At 38.2% G+C, this 22,552-nt stretch overlaps 1 protein-coding gene across 10 annotated transcripts in view; it reads left to right on the forward strand.

Annotated features, from left to right (window-relative positions):
• The window catches only part of LOC115210395 (disabled homolog 1), a 172,906-nt gene that overhangs the window by 148,344 nt on the left and 2,010 nt on the right, over nt 1-22,552 (forward strand). For 6 of the 10 annotated variants that reach the window (XM_036502364.1, XM_036502366.1, XM_036502363.1 and 3 more), the window contains 4 exons: nt 2,439-2,546; nt 6,701-6,787; nt 11,725-12,201; nt 13,999-16,534. In XM_036502364.1, the coding sequence (XP_036358257.1) occupies nt 2,439-2,546; nt 6,701-6,787; nt 11,725-12,201; nt 13,999-16,491 (3,165 nt within the window). In that variant the 3' untranslated portion in view covers nt 16,492-16,534. Of the gene's footprint in view, nt 1-2,438; nt 2,547-6,700; nt 6,788-11,724; nt 12,202-13,998; nt 16,535-16,768; nt 16,854-22,552 lie in introns of all 10 variants that reach the window. The other 4 variants (XR_004998836.1, XM_029778984.2, XM_029778987.2 and 1 more) reach the window with 4 other exon arrangements.

A 22,552-nucleotide genomic window follows, 5' to 3' on the forward strand; every position in this document is an offset into this window, starting at 1 on the left:
ACCGGTCCCAGTGTTCCTGCCATTCTTAGAATCCAGCCTGGAAGTCCATTTCCGTAAGTGAGTTGAGGACCTTCTGCAATTTGCTCAATCTTGACAATGGTGTTAAACTGGCAACCTTTGAGCTGCATTTCCATTTAGGGGAAGGGATGGAAGTCTGTTGGTGCTAAATCTGGTGAATAGGGCAGATGTGGAAGCGATACCATTTTGTTTCGGGGGGAGAAACTCACAAGTGAGGAGAACCCACTAATAGGGTGCATTGTTGTCATGAAGAATACCCTTCTTTGCGCTCCACAAAACAGGTTGCTTTCATCAAATGTGCTCCCTCAAATGCTTCAAAGCATTACAGTAGAACCCTTGATTGACAGTTTGGCGCCAGGAAATGAATTCTCAATGCACAATTCTGTGGATATTAAAGAAAAACAATGAGCAATCTCTTGATTGAGCTGTGGTTCTGCCGTGCCTTTTAAAGCACGTCTGCCACTCAAAATATCATATACGACCCATTGTCTTGGTCACCATAAGCTTGCCAAAGCATCCTGAATGTCTCTGTAGCAGACTTCCCAAGTTTAACACAAAATTCCATGCTCACTTTTTGTTCCAGCTTCCTGTCCATGACAAGAATCACAGACTTCAGCAGACACGTGATCGCAAAAACACAAATTTCACAACTTGTGAAGTAAACACAGTGACATCACTCAGCAGACTGAATCATGAGGGTCACTACTAGCTCCCTCTGCAGTGACCTTGGTGTGGTCACTATGTGCTGCCATCCGTTGGCATGCTACAGAACTAGTCTGGGAACTGTTTTATGCCACCTTGTGTATAGTATTGGGAAAGTGTGTGGCTTAGTGGTTTGGGTATTTAGCTCATGATCATAAGGTTGTGAGTTCAATTCCCAGCTGCATATTGTGTCCCTTGGGCTGACCAAAGCCTTGTGAGTAGATTTAGAAGACGGAAACTGAAAGAAGCTCGTCCTATATATATATATATATATATATATATATATGTCTATATTTGTGTGTGTGTCTTTGTGTCTGTGTTTGGCTACCCCACCATTGCTTGACAACCGATATTGGTGTGTTTACATGCCTGTAACTTAGCGGTTTGGCAACAGTGACCGATAGATTAAGTGCTAGGCTTACAACGAATAAGTCCTGGGATTGATTTCATCGACTAAAAGGCAGTGCTCCAGCATGGCCACAGTCAAATGACTGAAACAAATAAAAGTTAAAAAAATATATATATATACACACACATGCACACACAGCATATGTATTTATTTTATGCCCTAATGACTATGAGGTCAACACACTAACAACTAGACATTACTCAAATAACTATTGTCAGTGTTAAAACTTTTGTTAAAACTATTGTCAAGCCAAACAAATTAAATTATTAATGCTGCTGCTGCTGTTGCTGTTGTTGTTGTTGTTATTGTTATTGTTATCATTATGATGATGATGATGATGGCAGCAAGCTAGCAGGGTCATTAGCAAGCCAGGTAAAATGCTGAGCGACATTTCGTCTGTCATTATGTTCTGAGTTCAAATTCTGCCAAGGTCGACTTTGTGTGTTTGTATTCTTTGTTCTTTTTACATTTTTTTTTACTTGTTTTAGTCATTTGAGTACGGCCATGCTGGAGCACCACTTTTTGTTGAAACAAATTGACCCCAGGCCTTATTCTTTGTAAACTTAGTACTTATTCTATCGGTCGCTTTTGCCGAACTGCTAAGTTACAGGGACGTAAACACACCACCGAGATTGGTTGTCAAGCATTGTTGGAGGTACAAAAACACACACACTCTTATATATATGACAGGCTTCTTTCAGTTTCCTTCTACCAAATCCACTGACAAGGTTTTGGTCAGCCCGAGGCTATAGCAGAAGACACTTGCTTAAGGTGCCATGCAGTGGGACTGAACCCAGAACCATGTGGCTAGGAAGCAAGCTACTTACCACACAGCCACTCCTGTGTCTATACACTTTAGTATGAGAATCATGAAATCATGAAATCAAGAAGACATATACAAATTTCACATTTCTAAACTAAATACATGAACTATACTTGGAATACAATACAATATAACGCCTTTTACATATGAATATTATGGATTATTGCAGAAGACTAACCAAGGAAGTATATATGGATTTAAAGACTCTCATCAAAAGCAGTAATTTTTAATTTTAATTTATATTTCAAACAAACACCATTTTATAGTATTACTTCAAATTAAAAAAAAAAAACTACCATTTGATATGTTATACAAAATTCAAATTTAATATCTCTGGCTAGATTGGTCATAAAGTAGGGAGAATACTTGGGCTGGATAAGGGGCCAGTTTCAATGCTAAAGGTTTAAACAAAAACCACATGTTGTGTCTGATTCCACTTCCATATTTAGCAATCTTGTAAATGCAGTTTATATTTATTTTTTTCAGGCAGAAGAGAAAGACAAATCTGCAGTGTGCAGCGCGGCTGATGGTGCTGCACCAGTCGCAGCCACAGCTGACAAAGCCAACACTGATGAAACAGATTATGGTTATTCTGTAAGGACAATAGATTCTTATTTAGTTTCCTTTGTTTTCTCTTGTCTTTTATTTCTTTGTTTAATAGTTTTTATAGATTACCGTATTTTAACGTGTATAAGGAACCCTTTTTTTGTCAAAAATTAGGTTTAAAAAATATGGGAGTTTCTTATACATGGATAGTATTATAATCCCTTACAAAACCTTTTTTCCAAATTTTAAACCCAACAAATTAGGGGGTTCCTTATACACGTTAAAATACAGTAACCCTTTTGATACCAATCCGGCTGAAACTGCCTCTGGCTCTGTCATACAAATGTCTTGTTTTCATAAGTTTTGAATTAAAATCTTCCACCAAACCTTAGTCACAATTTATGTTCCTAAAACTAGCTTAATGATAACCAAGTTATTTTACTAAATTCTTTGTTATATTTAAAGTAATTGAAAGAAACAGAGCATCTCAACAGAAATATGGTAATAAAAGGGTTAAAATATATAACAGAGAAACAATTCTTAACCCTTTCGATACCAACCTGGCCAAAACTGCCTCTGGCTCTGTAGTACAAATGTCTTGTTTTCATAAGTTTTGAATTGAAATTTTCCACCAAACCTTGGTCACAATTTATGTTCCTAACACTAGCTGAATGGTAACTAAGGAATACATATAGCAGTTGACTGATATTCATTTTCACTATGTGAAATGATGTATGTTGCTCAAGGACACATGCTACTCTGTTCAGTAATTGAACTCAGGCCCTTGTGATTTTGGCTCCAACCCCTTACTAGACTCTGTGCTTCCATAGGCTAGGTAAGCTAGGTAAACTCTCAGCTGAAAAAAATGTAGCATTCTGAAATTGTAGGAGGAATGAATTTAAATAACTGACCAAGACCTTTGGCAATATGTTGTGCAAAATCGCAGTAGTGGCAGATTCTGGTATCACGCAAACTGGCACCCGTGCCAGTGGCATGTAAACGCACCCCAGCGTCACCAAATGGCATCTGTGCTAGTGGCATGTAAAAGCACCGATTACACTCTTGGAGTAGTTAGTGTTAGGAAGGACATCCAGTCGTAGATCATGCCAAATCAGACCAGAGTCTGGTGCAGCCTTCCAGTATGCCAGCCCAGTCAAACAGTCCAACACATGCCAGCATGGGCAACGGACGTTAAATGATGATGATGGTGGCGATGATGATATATAAAAGCAGAAGCTAAAAAATATATATGCACATAAAAATACAAAGACCTATCAAGAAAAGGTATATAAAATCAATTAAGATAAGTATTCAAAATAAATTACTAAAACGAACTATTTTGACATATTTTTAATTGAGGAGAGTAAAAACTTCTTTTTTAGTCAGCTGATATTTTTTAGTTTTTTAGTTGATTGATTCACTTTAGTAATTCATTTTGATTACCTATTTTAGTCAATTGTAAATACCTTTCCTTGATAGGCCTTTCTATATATTTTGTATTTTTATGTGTGTATGTATTTCTTACCTTCTGTGCTTTTATATATGTATTCATGTTGAAGGCCATGGTAATATTTATATATGATCAAATGTATGGAAGCCTGGTGTTATATAAAGTCATTGACTTGAATTTGATGTTTGTTCTCTAATCAATGTTTTTAATCTGTCTCATTTTCATTTGAGCACTTCTTTTTTTGCAGTTCTATAAATCCTTTTGTCTCCATAACAAGAGGCAAAAATTATTTCTTGTCTTATACACACACACTCATATATATATGTGTGTGTGTGTGTGTATTCATTTGGCTGTTAATCTCAGTGTGTTTCTTTGTGGCTCAGTTAATATCCACTGTTATTTATGTCACTCTGTAGTCTTGTGTATAAATACAATTTGTGTTCATGTATATATATATATATATATATATATATATATATATATATATATATATATATATATATATATATATCATTTAATGTATACGGCATAAAAGCATGAGCTACAAATGGTTTCTTTCATTGGAGACAAGCGTCAAGGCAGGGTTTCATAACACACCTTGTGTTTCCAAGCAATCTTCAAGCTCTTTATACTGAGTACAGTAAATGATATGTATCTCTCTGTGGATGGAGTATTTCTTTTTATTTTATTGTTGATCTTATCTTAACAGAACAGTAAACTACATGCATATATATAATAATAATATAAGTTAATATCTATATAGCCATAGATATATATACATTGAATATTAATGAAAATAATTTCAATCCATATTAAAATTTAATCTCCTCCATTTACGAAAAATATGATTGAATTTGTTGAACTTTATTTTATAAATTAAATCATATACTTAACACACACACACACACACACACACACCACACACACACACATATATATATATAATAAATATATATATATATATATATATATATATATATATATACTTAAATAAATTGAGTTAAATGCAGATGTTATTCAAATTCTTTTACTTTCGACATATGTTTCGAAGACAACGTTATTTTTATTCCAAAGGAATAAAAGGTGTAAAATAATGTAATCTTCTCACCAGAAAAGAAAGAGAACCCATCTCAACAACAAGACGTTATAACAATTTTGATGACTGCATAAATGATAAACAGAATGCTATTAAGTATTTTAAGAACTTTCCAAAAAATTCCAGATATTATTCAATTATTAATTCTCATATAGTTAGAGTTGCCTTCTCCAATACAAAGAATCTTTCACAAATTATATCTTTTCATAATACCAGTCTGCTAAATAAAAGTTCATTTACTGAGAGTTCCAACATTAATTTTGTTAATACCAGCCCTTCCCATAGTAATAATAATAATGATAATGATAATAATAATAATAATAATAATAATAATAATAATAATAATAATAATAACAACATAGTTTTGGTCTAACCCCAACAGAATTAAATTTATGTCTAATAATTCTAAGATTAAGAATTCTGTATACCAATGTAAAATTACTTCAGGTACCAATGTCTATTTCTATATTGGCGCTTCCTCTTCCCAGTTATCTAAGAGAATTTCCAATCATTATTCATCATTTAGGGATAGCAGTAAACACAATAGCACAAGGCTTAGTAAATTGGTTTGGTATCTTAAAGACAACAATAAGGATTTTAAGTTAGATTGGTTTGTCCTGTCCATCTCTTTCCCTTATGACAAGGGCAAAGGATTCTGTAACATTTGCAAATCTGAACTCTTCCATATTCTCTTCTCTAAGAATCACCTTGTTAACATACTTATAGAGCGATCTTACAAATGTAAGCACTCGCAGAAACACACCTTTAGCTCATGTAAGTGATTTTTACCAGTCTTTATAGTTTGAACATTTAGTTCACCTTGCACTTTACTTCAATAGAGAAATCTACTTCCAAGCCTTTGAACATTTTTTTCAACCAACATATCCCTCTTTATTTGTTCTCTACTTATTATTTCTTTACCCCTTCTCTTTTCTATGGTCTACCTTTGATGTCAGACCTGCTAACAGTTATTTTTTAAAATAGCGTTCTGTTTATCATTTATACAGTCATCAAAATTGTTGTTGAGATGGATTCTCTTTCTTCCTGATGAGATTACATTATTATACACATCAGATATATATATATATATATTATATATATATATATATATAATATATATATATATATATATTATATATATATATATATATACACACACACACACACACACCCATACAATTATGTCTATCTGTCCAGTCTATTTGTATGTCTGTTTATATATTCATCTGTCTCTATGCATGTCTGTATGTGTGTTTTCCATATCCATTCTGTCATCTATCTATCTATCTATCTATCTGTCTATCTGTCTGTCTGTCTGTCTATCTATCTATCTGTTCATATTTGTGTATCTGACTATTTACTTATCCTTCAATTTCTCTATCTCTTCCCCTTTTCTTTCTCTTTCATTTCAAACTATTTACCTGTGTCGTGATACCATTTTCTCCAGCTTCCAGATATCTCATACATCTCCACTGTTATTGTTGCATCACAGTGCAACGCCGTACCAATATTTGATTCTTTCACTGCTGATAATCAATAATCACATCAGCTAAACACTTTTTGCTTTTTTTATTGAGATTTCTTTATTTATTTTCTCTTTCTCTCTCTCTCTCTCTCTCTCTCTTTCTTTCCGTTTTTCTGTTATGACATCATCAGGTACCTTCAAATAACAAACCTGTGCCGCAAGCTGCTGCTACTCCAAATATCATAGACCTTGATACTGATTTAGAGTACATTCAACAGGTAGGACAGAGTACACCTGTAATTGCTAGCCAACAACACCTCAAAGGCAGCAACACCTGAAAGCTTCACCGATTTTTAGCTTCTTTCTTGTTATTCTTCCACCTCAGTTCTCCTTCCATACTCCATACCTTTTTACTTTCACTTTCACTTTGCAAGAAAATTTTCTAAAGGGAGTCATTCAAGCTCCCTACTTACAGTTATTCCTTTGTTCCTTTCTCCTGCTATTGTTTTGTCCTCATTCTCCTTCCTCCCACTGTTACTCTTTCTCATTCTTACTCTCCACCACTGTTATTTTCTTACATTACGGCCCCTCACTCCACTTCCAGTCTTACATCTCCTTATTTTCTCTCCACTTCCTCCTTCTCTTCCATACTGTACCCCTACCATCCTTACTCTCCTTTCCCTGTTTTCACTCATCCCTCTCCCAGGCTTCATTTTCCTTACTATTCCTCTTCCTTCCCTTCATTTTTACTCCACTCACTATCACTTTCTTTTGTTCTTACTACTCTTACAGCTAATCACTCAGGCACATACACTCACTCTCTCTCTCTCTTTCTCTGTCTGTCTCTCTCTCTCTCTGTATATATATATCTTTGTTTTCTCTCTCTCTCTTTCTTTGTTTCTCCCCAACCCCTCCTATGCAACCATTACTTGTTCTAAAGAACCAATCAAAGAGACCACTTTTATGGCCACCACCACTCCACTCCTTATTCGTTCTCCTCTTACCCTTACTCTTTCCCTTCCTCCAGTGGAGGTATGTAGTTTAATGGTCAGGATATTCAGCTTACAATCTTAAAGTCATGAGTTTGATTCCCAAAGCCTCCTCCTCCAAAATTTCAGACCTTGTGCTTATAGTAGAAAGGAATATTATGGTCTCAGTAAATTATTGAGCTGGCAGAATGGTTAGTGGCATTTTAGCCATTCTTACATTCTGAGTTGATCTTTGCCTTTCAACTGAGGTCAGCTTTGCCTTTCATTCTTTCAGGGTCAATAAAATAAGTACCAGTTGAGCCCTGGGGTCAATCTAATTGACTCACCGCCTTCCTTAAAATTGCTTGCCTTGTGCCAAAATTTGAAATCCTTATTATGGTTTAGGTGACATACAAAGGTTATAGTCATGTCCAGGGGTTACACCTCACCTCTCAGTCACAATGACAGTGCAGTAATCCCTCACCATATTGTGGGTCACCTATCGCGGTTCACCTATCGCAGTTCACCTATCGCGGTTCATCTATCGCAGTGCACCTATCACGGTTCACCTGTCGTGGTTCACCTATTGTGGTTCACCTATCGCAGTTCACCTATCACGGTTCACTTGTTGTGGTTCACCTATCGTGGTTCACCTATCGCAGTTTACCTGTCGCAGCTCACCTGTCGTGGTTCTCCTATCGCAGTTTATTATTTAAGCTTATGCCGATTCTTCTGTGGTGTTGTTTTGCATTTATAATAAAATAAATATATACAAATTATAAAAATGATAAAAAAAGGAGACAATACTGTTTCTACTTTGTGGATTTTCCCCTATCGTGGGGGGTTTTGAAAGATAACACCGGCAATAGTCGAGGGATCACTGTATACAGCTTCTTGTACCACAAGAACTCAACACATTTATTTCCTGACAATAACAAGATTCTTCCCTCAGAGTCACAATAACAAATTCTTCCCTTTGTCACATGACTCAATTCCCCCAACCCAATCACAATACAACGAAATTCTCCATCTTTCACTCATTACAATACCCAAGCATTGTCTTCTCACTCTTCAGTTGCAGACAACACAACACCTTACCCTCATTATTCCCGTATTCAACTTCCTTTACCACCATCTCCCCAAGAAAAATCTAAACCTTCCAGAAATTTCTACCATTCCTACATTTAAAAACCATTTTATTTTGCTTTATTTTCACTGAATTTGTATTTTTATTTTAATATATTTTTTGTCAAAGTTTCATACATTATATTATTTTATATTCTATATGTTCATATATTATATATCTTTATATTGTATTAATGTTTATATTAAATTTTGTGTTTATATAATATTTTTATATCGTATCTTATATATTTATATATTATATTTTCCTGTTATATTTTACATTTTTATATTTGATTTTAAATTTCCTTGTTTGATAAAATTTGTATATTTCATAACAAGGTTTGTATATATATACATGCATATATATATATATATATATATATATATATATACATGTCAGACAAAGTGAGGTAACAAAGCCAAGGCAATACTGTTCTATATTTTAGACATGAGGAATTATGTACATTATTTACATTTGATGGATAATAATAATATTGATAATAATAATGATAATAATAATAATAATAATAATAATAATAATAATAATAATAATAATATTAATAATAATAATACAACCCTAAGTACAAAACCAAATATATGGCACCCCAGGCATAAAACCAACATGAACTTCCAACCTGCTGTCTCTTGAGGTCTCTGGGTGAGACTTGGAGCCAACTTGTACAAATGTAAAGCAAAAGTCAAACATAGAATAATAATAATAATAATAATAATAATAATAATAATAATAATAATAATAATAATAATAATAGTAATGATAATAATAATAATAACATCAAAAAATACTTTAGGAATGAGAACTCAGGTTTGAACTTTCCCCAAGACATCTGATAAAGGCTGGAGGGTATATCAGCCGAAACGTTGTGTTACCAACAAACAAGTTGAGGACAAATATCTGTCAAATGTAAATAATGTAAATAAAGCCAAGACTGTGAGGAGTTTTCAGGACATTTAAAAGGAAAAAGATACAGATATTTTATCTAATATATACATGCATGCTAATACAAGACCCACAATAGACTCCTCACTCATATCATTATCGAACCAAGAGTTTAATTACAATCTGTCCATAGCACTTACTTAGCATTGCCTGACACTCTTTGGGTCTTCTACACACCAATACCTCTCATATATACAGAAATGGAAATAAATATATATATATATAACGGCGGTGCATCAGCATGGCCGCAGCTCTGAGCTGAAACCAGAGAAAAAAAAAAAAAAATATATATATATATATTATATATATATATATTATATATATATATATATATATAATATATTATATATTTACAGATATGGAAATCTTTTACTCTCAAACACATAATGATAATGCAGAATAGCATTATAATGCTGAACAGCCATATATTGCAGAAAAATTAGTTAGTTGCTTACAAATTTTTCTGCAATATAAGGATGTCCTATCTTATTTATACTATTCAGCATTATTATTCTGCGTTTGAGAATAAATTATTTCCATTTCTGTATATTTCAATACATCTCAATGCTTTGAAAAACAGCAAGCTTTGTTTGCATACATCATAATCAATATACATACATCAATATATATATATATATATATATATATATATATATATAACCACTCTTATGCTGGTTTATAATCTCAAAACTTTAAATCTTAACATATATATTGCCCCAGAATGGCCATTGCTATTACAGCTGAAACAAACTAAAGAATAAATGTATATCAGTGGTTCTCAACTAGGGTCCAGATGGTCCTTAGGGGTCCATATAAGATTTTGTTGTTATGATTTATGTGCAACAAATTGCTATGTGGTCAGATCAATATGTGGTCAGACTGTTGCCATAGTAACGAAGCTAAAGCACACAGAGTAAAGCTGCTTGGCACAGATTGACCTTGAACGCTGTTGTGCATGCACACTGAGTTTTAACTTTCTAGTTCACTTTTGCTGTTTACAGCAGTGCTTGGAAGGAACGCATGTAGCGTGTGATCATTGTATTGACCATGATACAGAAAGTTGTCATGGCAATACCTGCTCAGAGGCCCATGCAAAGTTGCAGAAAGGGTATGGAGAGGAGTGTATGAGCCACACACAAGCATATGAGTGTTTCAGGTGTTTCCAAGATGGCCAAAAAAATATTGATGAACATTCTGGGAGAACCACAACCAACAGAACTGAGAAAAGTATTGCAGATGTGCATGCAGCTGTGAGAGGAAATCCTCGAATCATCAGAGGATGTGCAGATTAGTTATGGTTCAGTTCAGTCCATTATCACTGAAGATTTGGGTATGAGATGTGTGTCTGCCAAGTTTATGCCAAAACTGCTTTCAGCTGATGAAAAGACACTCAGGTTTCAGTTGCACAAGATCTTGATTGTGTCAAGAATGATGGAAACCTTTTGAAAACTTTGCGTAGGCTTCTAAGCAGGTATCACCTAGCTTTTGGCAAAATTTGATGCAGATTCTCTGCTCAGCTTCCTGTCATGGCCAGTGCGACAATCACACACTACACACCTTCCTTCCAAGCACTGCTGTAAACAGTGGAAGTGAGCTAGAACGTTAAAACTTAGCACACATACACAGCAGAGTTCAAGGTCAATCTGTGCCAAGCGGCTTCATTCTGTATGCTCTAGCTTTGTTACTATGGCAACAGACTGACCACATATAAGCAATTTATTGCACATAAATCTTAACAGCAAAATCTTAAATGGGTCCCTAAGAACCATCTGGACCCTGGTTGAGAACCACTGATATACATGATGTATATGTAAACCCTGTGTTTTTCTTAACCCTTTAGAATTCACATTCTTCTGATAAAAATAATGTTTGTTTATTTTCCTTGCTTTGCATGAGTCATGCGTTGTCTTTTAGCTTTGAGATTTTGAAGAGGTAACTGTTAACTTTAGAATGATATTGTAGGGTTGGTCTGAGAGGCCAGATCCGTCCAGTGAGACCATAAAACAGGTAGAATATTTTGGCTGGATATGGCCAGTTTAAATACTAAAAGGTTAACCTGCTTGAAATTTCTTCAAGGTGTTTGTTTTTTACAAGAGAACAGGTGATGTGAATTTTGTGCTAAACTGTTATTGTTAATTTAATTAATCCTTAATCTAATTAACAGGGAATGGACTCAATGGGTACTGCTTTGGAGAGCTTCGATGACTTTCCCTTTGGGCAGGTGACAACAGGGGACACAACTGCTGATCCGTGGAACATAAACAATTCAAAACAGTGCATCGGGAATGCATCTGCATCGATTGCTGCTGCCGCTGCTGCTGCTCCTGTAGTGTTGCTCCCTCCTCCGCCGGCTTCACCTCGCGTTCCCATCGGCAGCGCTATGCCACAGGCACCGGCAGCTTTACCACCTGGTCAATGTAGTCTTGCGGCCAACCTATTTCCAGCGTCCAGTGCCTTTCCCTCTGCAGTGTCTTCCAATGTTCCTGCTCAGCCGTTTCCTGTTTCAGTTCCGTTAACTGTTAACCCAGCAGTTCCAATGACTGCTAACCCGGCAGTTCCAATGGCTGCTAACCCAGCAGTTCCAATGACTGTTAACCCAGCAGTTCCAAAACCAACTGATCCAGCGACAACCCCACCTGAGGTAAGTACAAAACAACAATTTATACTCACTTGTTTCTCTTTGTTTCTTCTCCATCTCTTTCCTACAGTTTCCTGGCACATAAAAAGCATCAGCCTCACCTGGCACCTGTGCCGGTGGCACATAAAAAGCAGATCAGACTGGGCCTGGTGCAGCCTCCTGGCTTCCCAGACCCCAGTCAAACCGTCCAACCCATGCCAGCATGGAAAGCAAACGTTAAACGATGATGATGATGATGATGAACCAAACCAAGGCCTCCAGGGGGTTGCCATGCTTGAGAATACATCAAGCTAAGTAAAATTGTGTCCATCCATACATAAAGGCATGTCCTTTGCAGCCAAGTCTCTCACCCCTTTTGTCAGCCAAAAGGTCCTTGTATTGTGGGCTTGCAAGTGCTGGTGCTACATAAAAAGTACTTGTGCTGCTACCACTTAAAACACACCCATGCTGGTGTCACGTATAAGCACTCAATGCACCCTATGAAGTGGTTGGCATTAGGAAGGGCATCCAGCCATAGAAACCATGCCATGGTAGACAATCAGAGCCTGCTGTAGGTCTCCAGTTGGCCAGCTCCTGTCAAACTGTCCAACCTGTTTCATTGATGACAATGATGATGATGATGACAACAGTGATGATGAATCAGAAATTATCTCATTTTACCATGACGTGTGTAAAAGGTATATTGATCTAATAGATAGGATGCTAGTCCACTGAGGATGTTGATAATTAGAAATTGATTTAGCAGAAGACAATAAACTCAGTGTCATCAGGTATGAGGGATGCAACTCTGAGTCACTTCTCATCCCACTCCCCATCACCTCTACCACTCTCAATCAATCTGTTTTATCGTTCTAGCATTGTTAGGATCAGTACATATTCTTTTCTACTCTAGGCACATGGCCTGAAATTTTGGGGGAAGGGCCAGTCATGTAGATCGACCCCTGTATGTAACTGGTACTTACTTTATCAAACCCGAAAAGATGAAAGGCAAAGTCGACCTTGGTGGAATTTGAACTCAGAATGTAAAGACAGGCGAAATACTGCAAAGTATTTTCCCCAGCATGCTAACATTTCTGCCGGCTCACCACCCTAAATAGTAATCATTTTTTCTACTCTAGGCACAAGGTCCGAAATTTTGGGGGATTTGGCCAGTCAATTAGATCAACCTCTACACACAATTGGTACTTAATTTATTGATCCCAAAAGGATGAAAGGCAAAGTCAACCTCAGCAGAATTTGAACTCAGAAAGTAAAGACAAACAAAATACCGCTAAGCATTTCGCCCAGTGTGCTAACATTTCTGCCAGTTCGCCGCCTTCAGGACCAGTACATATTATCAAGGCATTATTTATAGGGTGCGATGCTCTTCCTGCTGCTGACCCCTACCTGTTTTTCAAGTTAGGGAATTTTTGTATACTCTTTATATTAGTCAAACTAGCATCCTCATCTAGATTGTTATTTTCATTACATTTCATTTGTTGTACACTCTAGCTTTCTTCAGGTGTCTTGGATTGAATTTGGTTGGAATTTCAAACCTAACCCATTTTTTGATCCACTGGGGTACACTGTTCTCATTCCATCCTCTGTATTTTGTGATAAAACAACCAAGTTCAACACGAGACTCCTGAAGAAGTCTAGAGTGTACTCAGCCAAAATGTAGAAAAAGCACAGATCTAAGTCTTCTTTCTGCAGCTTTTGTCTGTTTCCACCATCGTTGTTATTTCTTCTTTTGCTAATCATCCTAATTATCGTTTTGTCATTATCCCAATCTTATTAATCTTCTACGCTGTACCGTTGCAGATGCCAACCAGTATGACCTGCTCTCTACCCATTGTTACAGATCCATTCGGAGATAAGCTGTTTGTTTCCGCTGTACCTGCACAAGTGCCCAGCCAAACACCCTTCGCAGCCTCTACTGCTACCACACCACCAACTACAGACAATACTGTACCTTTTGCTGCATTTCCAGTGATGAAGCCACCACGTGGTAACACGTTTCCAGTTGCAACCCAAAACGCTGCTGCAAATTTTGCTGCCCAGCAGCCATTTGCTGCATTCCCTCCTGACCCCGCACAACCTGTGGCAGGGAATGCTTTTTCAGCTGCATTCCCTGTTCAACCACCAACCCCGGTTTCTGGATTTCCCGTTGGGCAACAACAATCATTTGCTGCATTCCCAGAGGGGACACAGCCAGCTTTTCTGCCCCTCTCGTCTCCTGACAGCAGTCAGAGAAGCACCCCGAGTAAATTCGATGCTATATCTTTGGACAGTTCTTTCACTAGCGTCTTCTCTCAGCAGAGTAATGAAAAACTGGAAAGTGGTTCCACTTCTGCAAATAATAAACCACCAACAGACACTGGTACCAATCCAGTTCCTCAGCCTGACAAGCTTTTCCAGGATCTCTGCAATTTTGGCAGCAATCAGCACCACAAGAAGCCAGCAGAGTTATTTCCAAAGTTGGAACCACCACCAAGCAAAAAATTAAGTGAATTGCTTGAAGAAAGTATTAAATGTAAAGAAATAAATGTTCAGAATCCTAAAACTGAAAATCCTCTCCCAACCCAGCAGCAGCAACAACAGCAGCAATCAGAGCAAGATGCTACCCCATCAAATACTGACCAGGCAAGTGAATATTCAATAACCTCAGCCCTTCCAGCTGAAAACTTGTTAACTGATCCCGCGTGCTTTCCTGAACCCACCAAATTTGATCAACCCTCAGTTTCTGCTGCTTCTTTTCCTGGTTCTGATCCCCAATCTTCTAATGTTTCTAACGACCGGTCCCATTCTGATTCTCCCAGTATTTTCAGCTTCAGTGGCAATAACCCCACGGAGGTTACCTATGCAATGACAAAACTCAAACTTTCAGATGTTGACTTTAACAACCCCCCCTCTCATCCTCCTCCGCAACTCCCTTCCCATCTTCTTGCTGCTGTTGCTTCTGGTCACAACTCGGGGTCAGAGTCTGTGTGTAGCATTTCGCCCTTTCCAGATGACCACTGGACCATATCTGATGATGAATTTAACCTCCCTTCCCCAACTGTGCCACCTCCTCCATTACCAACAGGTGCTTCCCTTAATTTCGAACCCAACCAAGCACCAGCACCCCCACCTCGTCCAAGGACATCAGATATTACAAGAACTGCCAAACCTCCTCCACTTCCTGTTCGTCCAAAACGTACCCTTTCTTCCAGTTCAAGCTTACAAAGTATGGGCAAATCCAACTCTCCAGTGTCATCTGTTGTTTCCCTGGAAGGGACAGTTTTGGCCCATGGAGCCATTTCAGATTGTTCTTTTACATCACTGCAAGACTCAGATGTGTCTACCAATAGTCTTCCAATGACAAAACTTGCTGACACCAAAGTTAATACAACAAAGTTTACTGACCGAGGGTCATCTGTCTCATCTCCTCTTAGTGTTGCCACTGGCAACAGCAACTGTTCACCCCCTCCTTGGTCTGCATTTACTGAAAATGACAATTCAAGCTCACCTTTTAGTAACCAAAGTTTTTCAAGTGGCGGCCGTGATGTATTTGCATCAAATTCATCACAGACTGCCCTTGGTACTGCTAGTTCCCATGACAGTGGTTGGCCCAACAATAACCCTTTCATGTCTAAAGTTAATACCAGTCCTTCAGTAAGGAACTCTTCATCACCAGATCCTTTCAGTGGCCCCTACACCAAAATAGTTGACAAACGTTCAAAACAGACTCCTCAGACAATCTCCCAGTCTGTAGAATCTGTTTGTAGCTCAACATCAGCTCAAATCCATAATAAATCCAGCCAACTAGGGTTCAACAGTGTGGATCCATTTTGTGTCCATCCTTGCACAAAGCCACAATCAAACCATAACCAGACAAACACAAACATTTCTGGATCATTCTGTAGCGAACTTAAAAATGACTTATCTGATCCTTTTGTTGTTCCCCTCCACCTCAAACTACAAACTGAGAAGTCTCCAGTTGACCCTTTTGTGATACAAACGAATGTTAATCTAACACAAAACAATACTCAAGTGACTCAGTTTTTCCCTTCGACAAAAAATACCGAAAGGTCACTTCCAGAGACTGATCCTTTCACATACAACAGTCAAACAACTAACATTGAAAATGACCCTTTTACAACCCTTAGTCGAAACAGTGGACACTCTGGCAATGTACCATCAGATCCATTTTTCTCTCCCAGCCACAATCCTGCTGAATACTCTCAGACCCAGACTGACCCTTTTGACGCATTTAATCAATGGCCAGTTAGTACAAAATTCAGTGTGGACATTGATAAAAGCAATGGTCATTGACCAAGAAGATCCAGACAATCTTCAGATGCATTTATTATTAATGGTAAGTAGAAAAGAAAAAAAAACAAAGAAAAGAGAAAAAATTTTATTTTATTTCTTTTGTTGTGTTTGAACCTCAAACTCCCTGTTTTAAAATTTTACCCAACTATTTTTTTTTTCTCGCCTTTTTCATTTCAATGTTTCTTCTAAAGAAAATAGCATTTCACTTATAATTTGGTCTTTGAATTTAATGAGCTTCCAATGACTGACTGCTTTCTCTTTCGATGCTTTACAACAGGTAGATGGTAGATCTTTCATCCAACCGGCTGTGATCAGTCTCAGTCCCCATGCAGGGGGAACAAGTTCAGACTGCTAGTTGCCAGGTAGGTCTTCAAGTCAAGCTACACTTGTTAGGTATCTGTCTCAAGTGCAGGAATGGCTGAGTGGTTAAGAAGTCAGCTTTGCAACTCTCTGGTTTTGAGTTCAATCTCACTGTGCAGTACTTTTATCCTATGTACCTTCTACAATAACCTCAAGGTTACCAATGCCTTATGAATGAAATTTGGTAGACAGAAAATTATGAGAACGTCCCCTTTTAACATCACCACCTGGTCCCTTGGTGCCTTTGGCTCTGTTCACACTGTTGCAAGCATTCAGGCCATATCTTTGGTCTAAGAACTTCTTCCCACCAGTCAAAGTGGCCCTGAAAATGGTCATGGCTGCTGTATTTTCATATTCTGCCTACATTATAAAAACAAAACGATGTCAGGCTACAGTTACTAAGTTCCAGTAAATCTACAGTTGTTTGGTAACTCTCTCTAACTTTAGTTGTTAGGTAACCGTCCCAGACTAGCTACAATTGTAAAAATATTATCCCATAAATTCTACAGTTGTTAAGTAATTCAGTCTAGCAACAGTTGTTAGGTAACTGTCTCAATTTTTCTATAGTTGTAAAAGTAAATAGTCAATCAGTCTACAGTTGGTGGATAAGTTTTAGGCATTAAATTGTATTTTCCTGCAAATAAAGCCAGGTTGAGAGAATGTGAGATGTAGAAAATGGAAGCAGAGGTTTCTTTCAATTAATTGACAAAAGAAGTGAGTCCATGGCTCGCAGGATGGCCTGCTGTGCTGACCTTGGATTGTAGAGTGACCCGCTGTTCTTGAGGAGACCTATTGAGTCAAGTACGTTAACACCAAAATCAAAATGAAAATCAAATGGAAATTGTAGTTAAGATACCCGTGCTGATGATACGTTAAAAGCACCGTCCGAACGTGGCAGTTGCCAGTGCCGCCTGGCTGGCGTCTGTGTCGGTGACACGTAAAAGCACCAACCGATCATGGCCCTTTGCCAGCCTCATCTGGCTCCTGTGCTGGTGGAACATAAAAAGCACCCACTACACTCACGGAGTGGTTGGCGTTAGGAAGGGCATCCAGCTGTAGAAACACTGCCAGATCAGACTGGAGCCTGGTGCAGCCTCCTGGCTTCTCAGACCCCAGTCGAACCATCCAACCCATGCTAGCATGGAAAACAGACGTTAAACGATGATGATGATGATGATATAAAAATGTGTAAAATAGAAAGTCTGTAATTAACTGATCTGCTGTATGTCTCTTTTTGACTTACTTGTACTTGAGCCGGCTTCTTCTCTGGTCCTGATGGCATCACGAACCATGGTGGCCCATGCCCGGACGGTCCTGTGCGAGGTCACTAGAGATAGCAAGCCATTTGCGGTTCCATCTGCGCAGACCGACAACCTGCGGACCTGAGAGTTCGGAGAGGTCCTCCTTTATCATTGTTGCTCAGGTCTTCAGCTGCCCACCCGAGCGTTTGCGCCAGTTGGGAAGTGGAGGTGGGAGGAGGACATCGCAAATCAGCTCACCCTCTGGACACCGGACCGCATGACCGAATCACCTTAAGCACTGTTGTAATCTCTGAAATCTCTTATTAATGGAATCAAATACGAAACAAGAAGCCTCGGTAAGCGTCTTAATCTGTACCCAAGTAAACATTGTGATAGTAAAGAGAACTGTTAACTTTATTATAATCATTTCACAAATTCACCGATTGCAATAGCCAGGATTTTATACTCAACATGGTCTGCAAGCCAAACACTATTTATGAAGTGATGATTCTCCTCTAAATGGATTGGAGCATTCCCCTTCAAATAGTCTTCAATTGGGTTTGAAATCACTCATCATCGTCATGTTGCTTCCTTGTCTCTTTTCTATAAGTATTTCCATGGACATTGTTCAGCTGACCTCTCTTCTCTGGTTCCTCCTTTAAGAACTTATCAGCAGCCAACTAGACTTGCGTCCAGTTCTCATCAATATACTGTACAACCTCCTAAGTGTCGTAAAGCACTTTACAGAACCAGTTTCTCCCTTCACATCTCTAAACTTTGGAATTCACTTCCATAGTCTTGTTTTCCTCTTTTAAGTTTTCCAGTCTTTTAAGTTTAATGTACATTGTCACCTATTGACTTCTGTCTAGCATCCATTTTATATTGGAGCTCTTATGTTTTCAGTGGTTTAAGGACTTTGTAAAGAGTGAATGCTTTCAAAAAAAAAAAAATGTTGATCAAAGAATACTCTGGTCATCCATTAATCATTGGTTAATCTATTGGAATTTTTACTGAAGCTGAAACATCTACCAAATGTGTGAGATAAAATTTTGAAGAAATCTCAAGCAGCTGAAATTATTAGTTATAAATACGTTGGTATGGCTCCTGCCATAGGTTTAAATGTAAGCATTTATTATAAACGCATTTAGTAGAGGGCCGAGTGACCAAGGAAAAGCTTTGAATGTTGCAATGAAAATAGCAACACAATGAGTTGTCTGTAAATGTTTTGAAATCAAAACTTCATCAGATCAAATTCTTTTGAGTAGGAAATATGTTGTTTGGTTTTTGGCAAGATTTATCTCTTTGGCTATTCATGGACAGCTTTAATCACGTCTGTGTGTTTGTCGGTTAATTATCAGGTAATAGTAAAGGCACGTGGCTTTGTGGTTAGGGCATTCGGCTCACGACTGTAAAGTCGTGAGTTTGATTCCTGGCAACGCATTGGCTTCTGTGCATTGTTTATTTTAAAGCAATAAGGTGTGATTTTTTAGGGACATTTGACTGCAACTAACCCTTGCTCATGTTACTTTAAAGAAAGACAATGAGTAGTAAAGAAACTTTGATGTGGTGGTATACAAGGCCACCCTACTAATGCTGGTGCTGTGATAAAATGCACTGAGTCCATTTTGTGAACTTGCTGCCAAACTGTGACATAAAATCAGAGAACTTTTGGTCCTGTCGAAGACTTGGCGACATCTTTAGTGCTAGTGCCATATTTAAACACATACAGTATACTCTGTAAAAGTTTGATGTCAAGAAGGGCACCAAGGTGTAGAAACCTTTCCAAAAAATAGAACAAAAATTTCATCCAGAAAAGCATTAACTCCATATTAGAAATGATTCAGACCCAAGTTATCAGAGAAAGTGAATATAAACTGTTGCTGTTATTGTTTGTCTGTTTGTTTGTTGAGAGAAGCGGTCTTCATCCATAGTGGGAGAAGTCCGAAACATGGTCCTTTGCTATTTGTAAGACCCGCAGAAGAGAAAGCAGGTCAACCCCTGACACCGAGAGCATCGACGGATGGATGAACGCGTATCCAGGCTCAGCGGTTGCGTAGGAAGTCGGGGACAAGAAACAGGAAGAAAGAGTGAGAGAAAGTTGGAGCGAAAGAGTACAACAGGGGTCACCACCACACCCTGCCAGAGCCTCGTGGAGCTTTAGGTGTTTTCGCTCAATAAACACACACATGGTCTGGGAATCGAAACCACAATCCTCCGACCGCGAGTCCACTGCCCTAACCATTGGGCCATTGTGCCTCCACTGTTGTTGTTGTTGATGTTGTTCACCAATGCATATTGTCAAAAGATGTAAATGTTAGCAAGGAACTGTGTAAGAATCAGGCTTTCATATATTAACAGTCTGTATGATATTCGTGTTACCCAGCTTGTATGTACACTCCATGTTACTCTCAATCAAAAATGCAGCGAAACCAGTGACTGACCTTTGTGAAAACCTCTAACGTAACACTCATCATCATCATCATAAGTCTGTCTTGGGGTTGGACAGTTTGATTGGAGGTGACAAGCCAGAGGGTTGCGCCATGCTCCACTATCTGTCTTTACCTGGTTTCTATGACTGGAAGCCCTTTGTAACACCGACCACTTTACAGAATGAACTGGGTGTTTTTTTTACATGGCACCGACACCACTGAGGTACGTTTTGGCATGGTTTCTACAGTTGCACGTCCTTCCTAATGCCAACCACTTTACAGAGATTGCACCTAGAAAGTTACCCTCCCAGGCACAAGTCCGGGCAAGGTTGTTTATGGAAGACCAGCAGTTGCCCATGCATACCAGCCTCCCCTCTCTATGGCACCGATGTTATCCAAGGGAAAGGCAAAGGGGCTGATTCAGCTTGGCACCAGTGATGTCACAACTCATTTCTACAGCTGAGCGAACTGGAGCAACGTGAAATAAAGTGTCTTGCTCAAGAACACAACACGCAGCCCGGTCCGGGAATCGAACTCACAACCTCACGATCGTAAGCTCGACACTCTAACCACTGAGCCATGTGCCTTCACAATAACATAAAGACGATGTCAGATAACTACATTAAATAATAACATGTATGAGAGGAGGGTAGCTGAGGGAGGTGGGATTGTTTGTTTTGTTTTTTGTGACTTAGAGGAGGAGGTGGTCAGTATTACAGAACCTTGGTGACTGGTAATCTGTCCAGATGGTTATAACTGAGTGGACCCTGCTAAAGGCACTGACAAACAAAACCGTTGCTGAGACTGCTTGTTAAAACAGACATTTTGGTTGCTATTTTTAGCAAATTGATTGAGTGACCTTGACATATTTGTAGAAATGGTGATGATGACTTTGTTGTTGTTGTTATTGATGTCAGTTATATTCGTTAATTGACTAAAACCTAAACGGCTGTGAACCAAACAACCACACCCATTTTCTTTCATATATTTTGGTTCATACTAACACACACTTAAGATTATGCTGCATTGAGATATGAGTATGTGCATGTGTGTGTATGTATGTGTGTACGTGAGAGAGAATGTGTGGGCAAGAGAGAAATGTGAGTGTGTTTAGTGTTTATGTTATTGAGATTGTAAAAATATTATTAATGGGTGAATTCAAGTGCAGTGAGAGCAGTTTGTGTGTGTATATATGATTGATTTCATATCTGACGTATATGTATGTATGTATATATAATTAGACATACATACACGGAGGTAGATGTGTGTGTGTGTGTGTATAGAATCTTACATTTTTTTTTATCTTTTACTTGTTTCAGTCTTTAGACTCTGGCCATGCTGGAGCACCACTTTGAATAATTTTAGCCGATTGAATCAACCCTACTGGTTCCATTTTTTGAAAGCTTGTTCTTACTCTGTTGGTCTGTTTTTACTGAACCACCAAGTTACAGGGGACGTAAACACACCACATACCCACGCTTGTTCACAAGCAGTGCTGAGGGACAAAACACACACACACAAACACACATACAGAGAAAGTTAGACAGATGTACAGGGTGTGGTGAACAAACTGTCATTTAAATTACGCAAAAATTAAAATGACACTGACACCTCGTTTTAACAGATATATTTTCCAAAATTACATAAAAAGTATCTTGAAATACAAATGAGTAAATTTATTCAATAAAATCGCCATTGGCTTCAACCACGGCCTCCAGACAACTTTGGAATCTCCTGCAATTCTTCTCGATGGTCTCCTTGTTTAAGTTGGTGAATGCTGCCATAATCCTTGCTTTCAGTTCATCTTTGGTGTTACAAGGAGTTTTGTTGGGGAGGTGGTAATTAACTAAGGGGTGGGGTAATTGTCCAAGGCCATAGTTGTCGTGGGGGGATAATTGTCCTCAAGGGTTAATTGTCCTGATAGGCTTTCACCAGTTTGATTGTCCAAATCATTCTCATTTGTGTAAAGGTAAACTCCTCCTCCAAAGAATGAATACCATTGATAATCTCTTCAACCGAAGAAGTCGAGAC

The sequence above is a fragment of the Octopus sinensis genome, linkage group LG4 (assembly GCF_006345805.1).
Source record: "Octopus sinensis linkage group LG4, ASM634580v1, whole genome shotgun sequence".
In the NCBI taxonomy this organism is placed as follows: domain Eukaryota; kingdom Metazoa; phylum Mollusca; class Cephalopoda; order Octopoda; family Octopodidae; genus Octopus; species Octopus sinensis.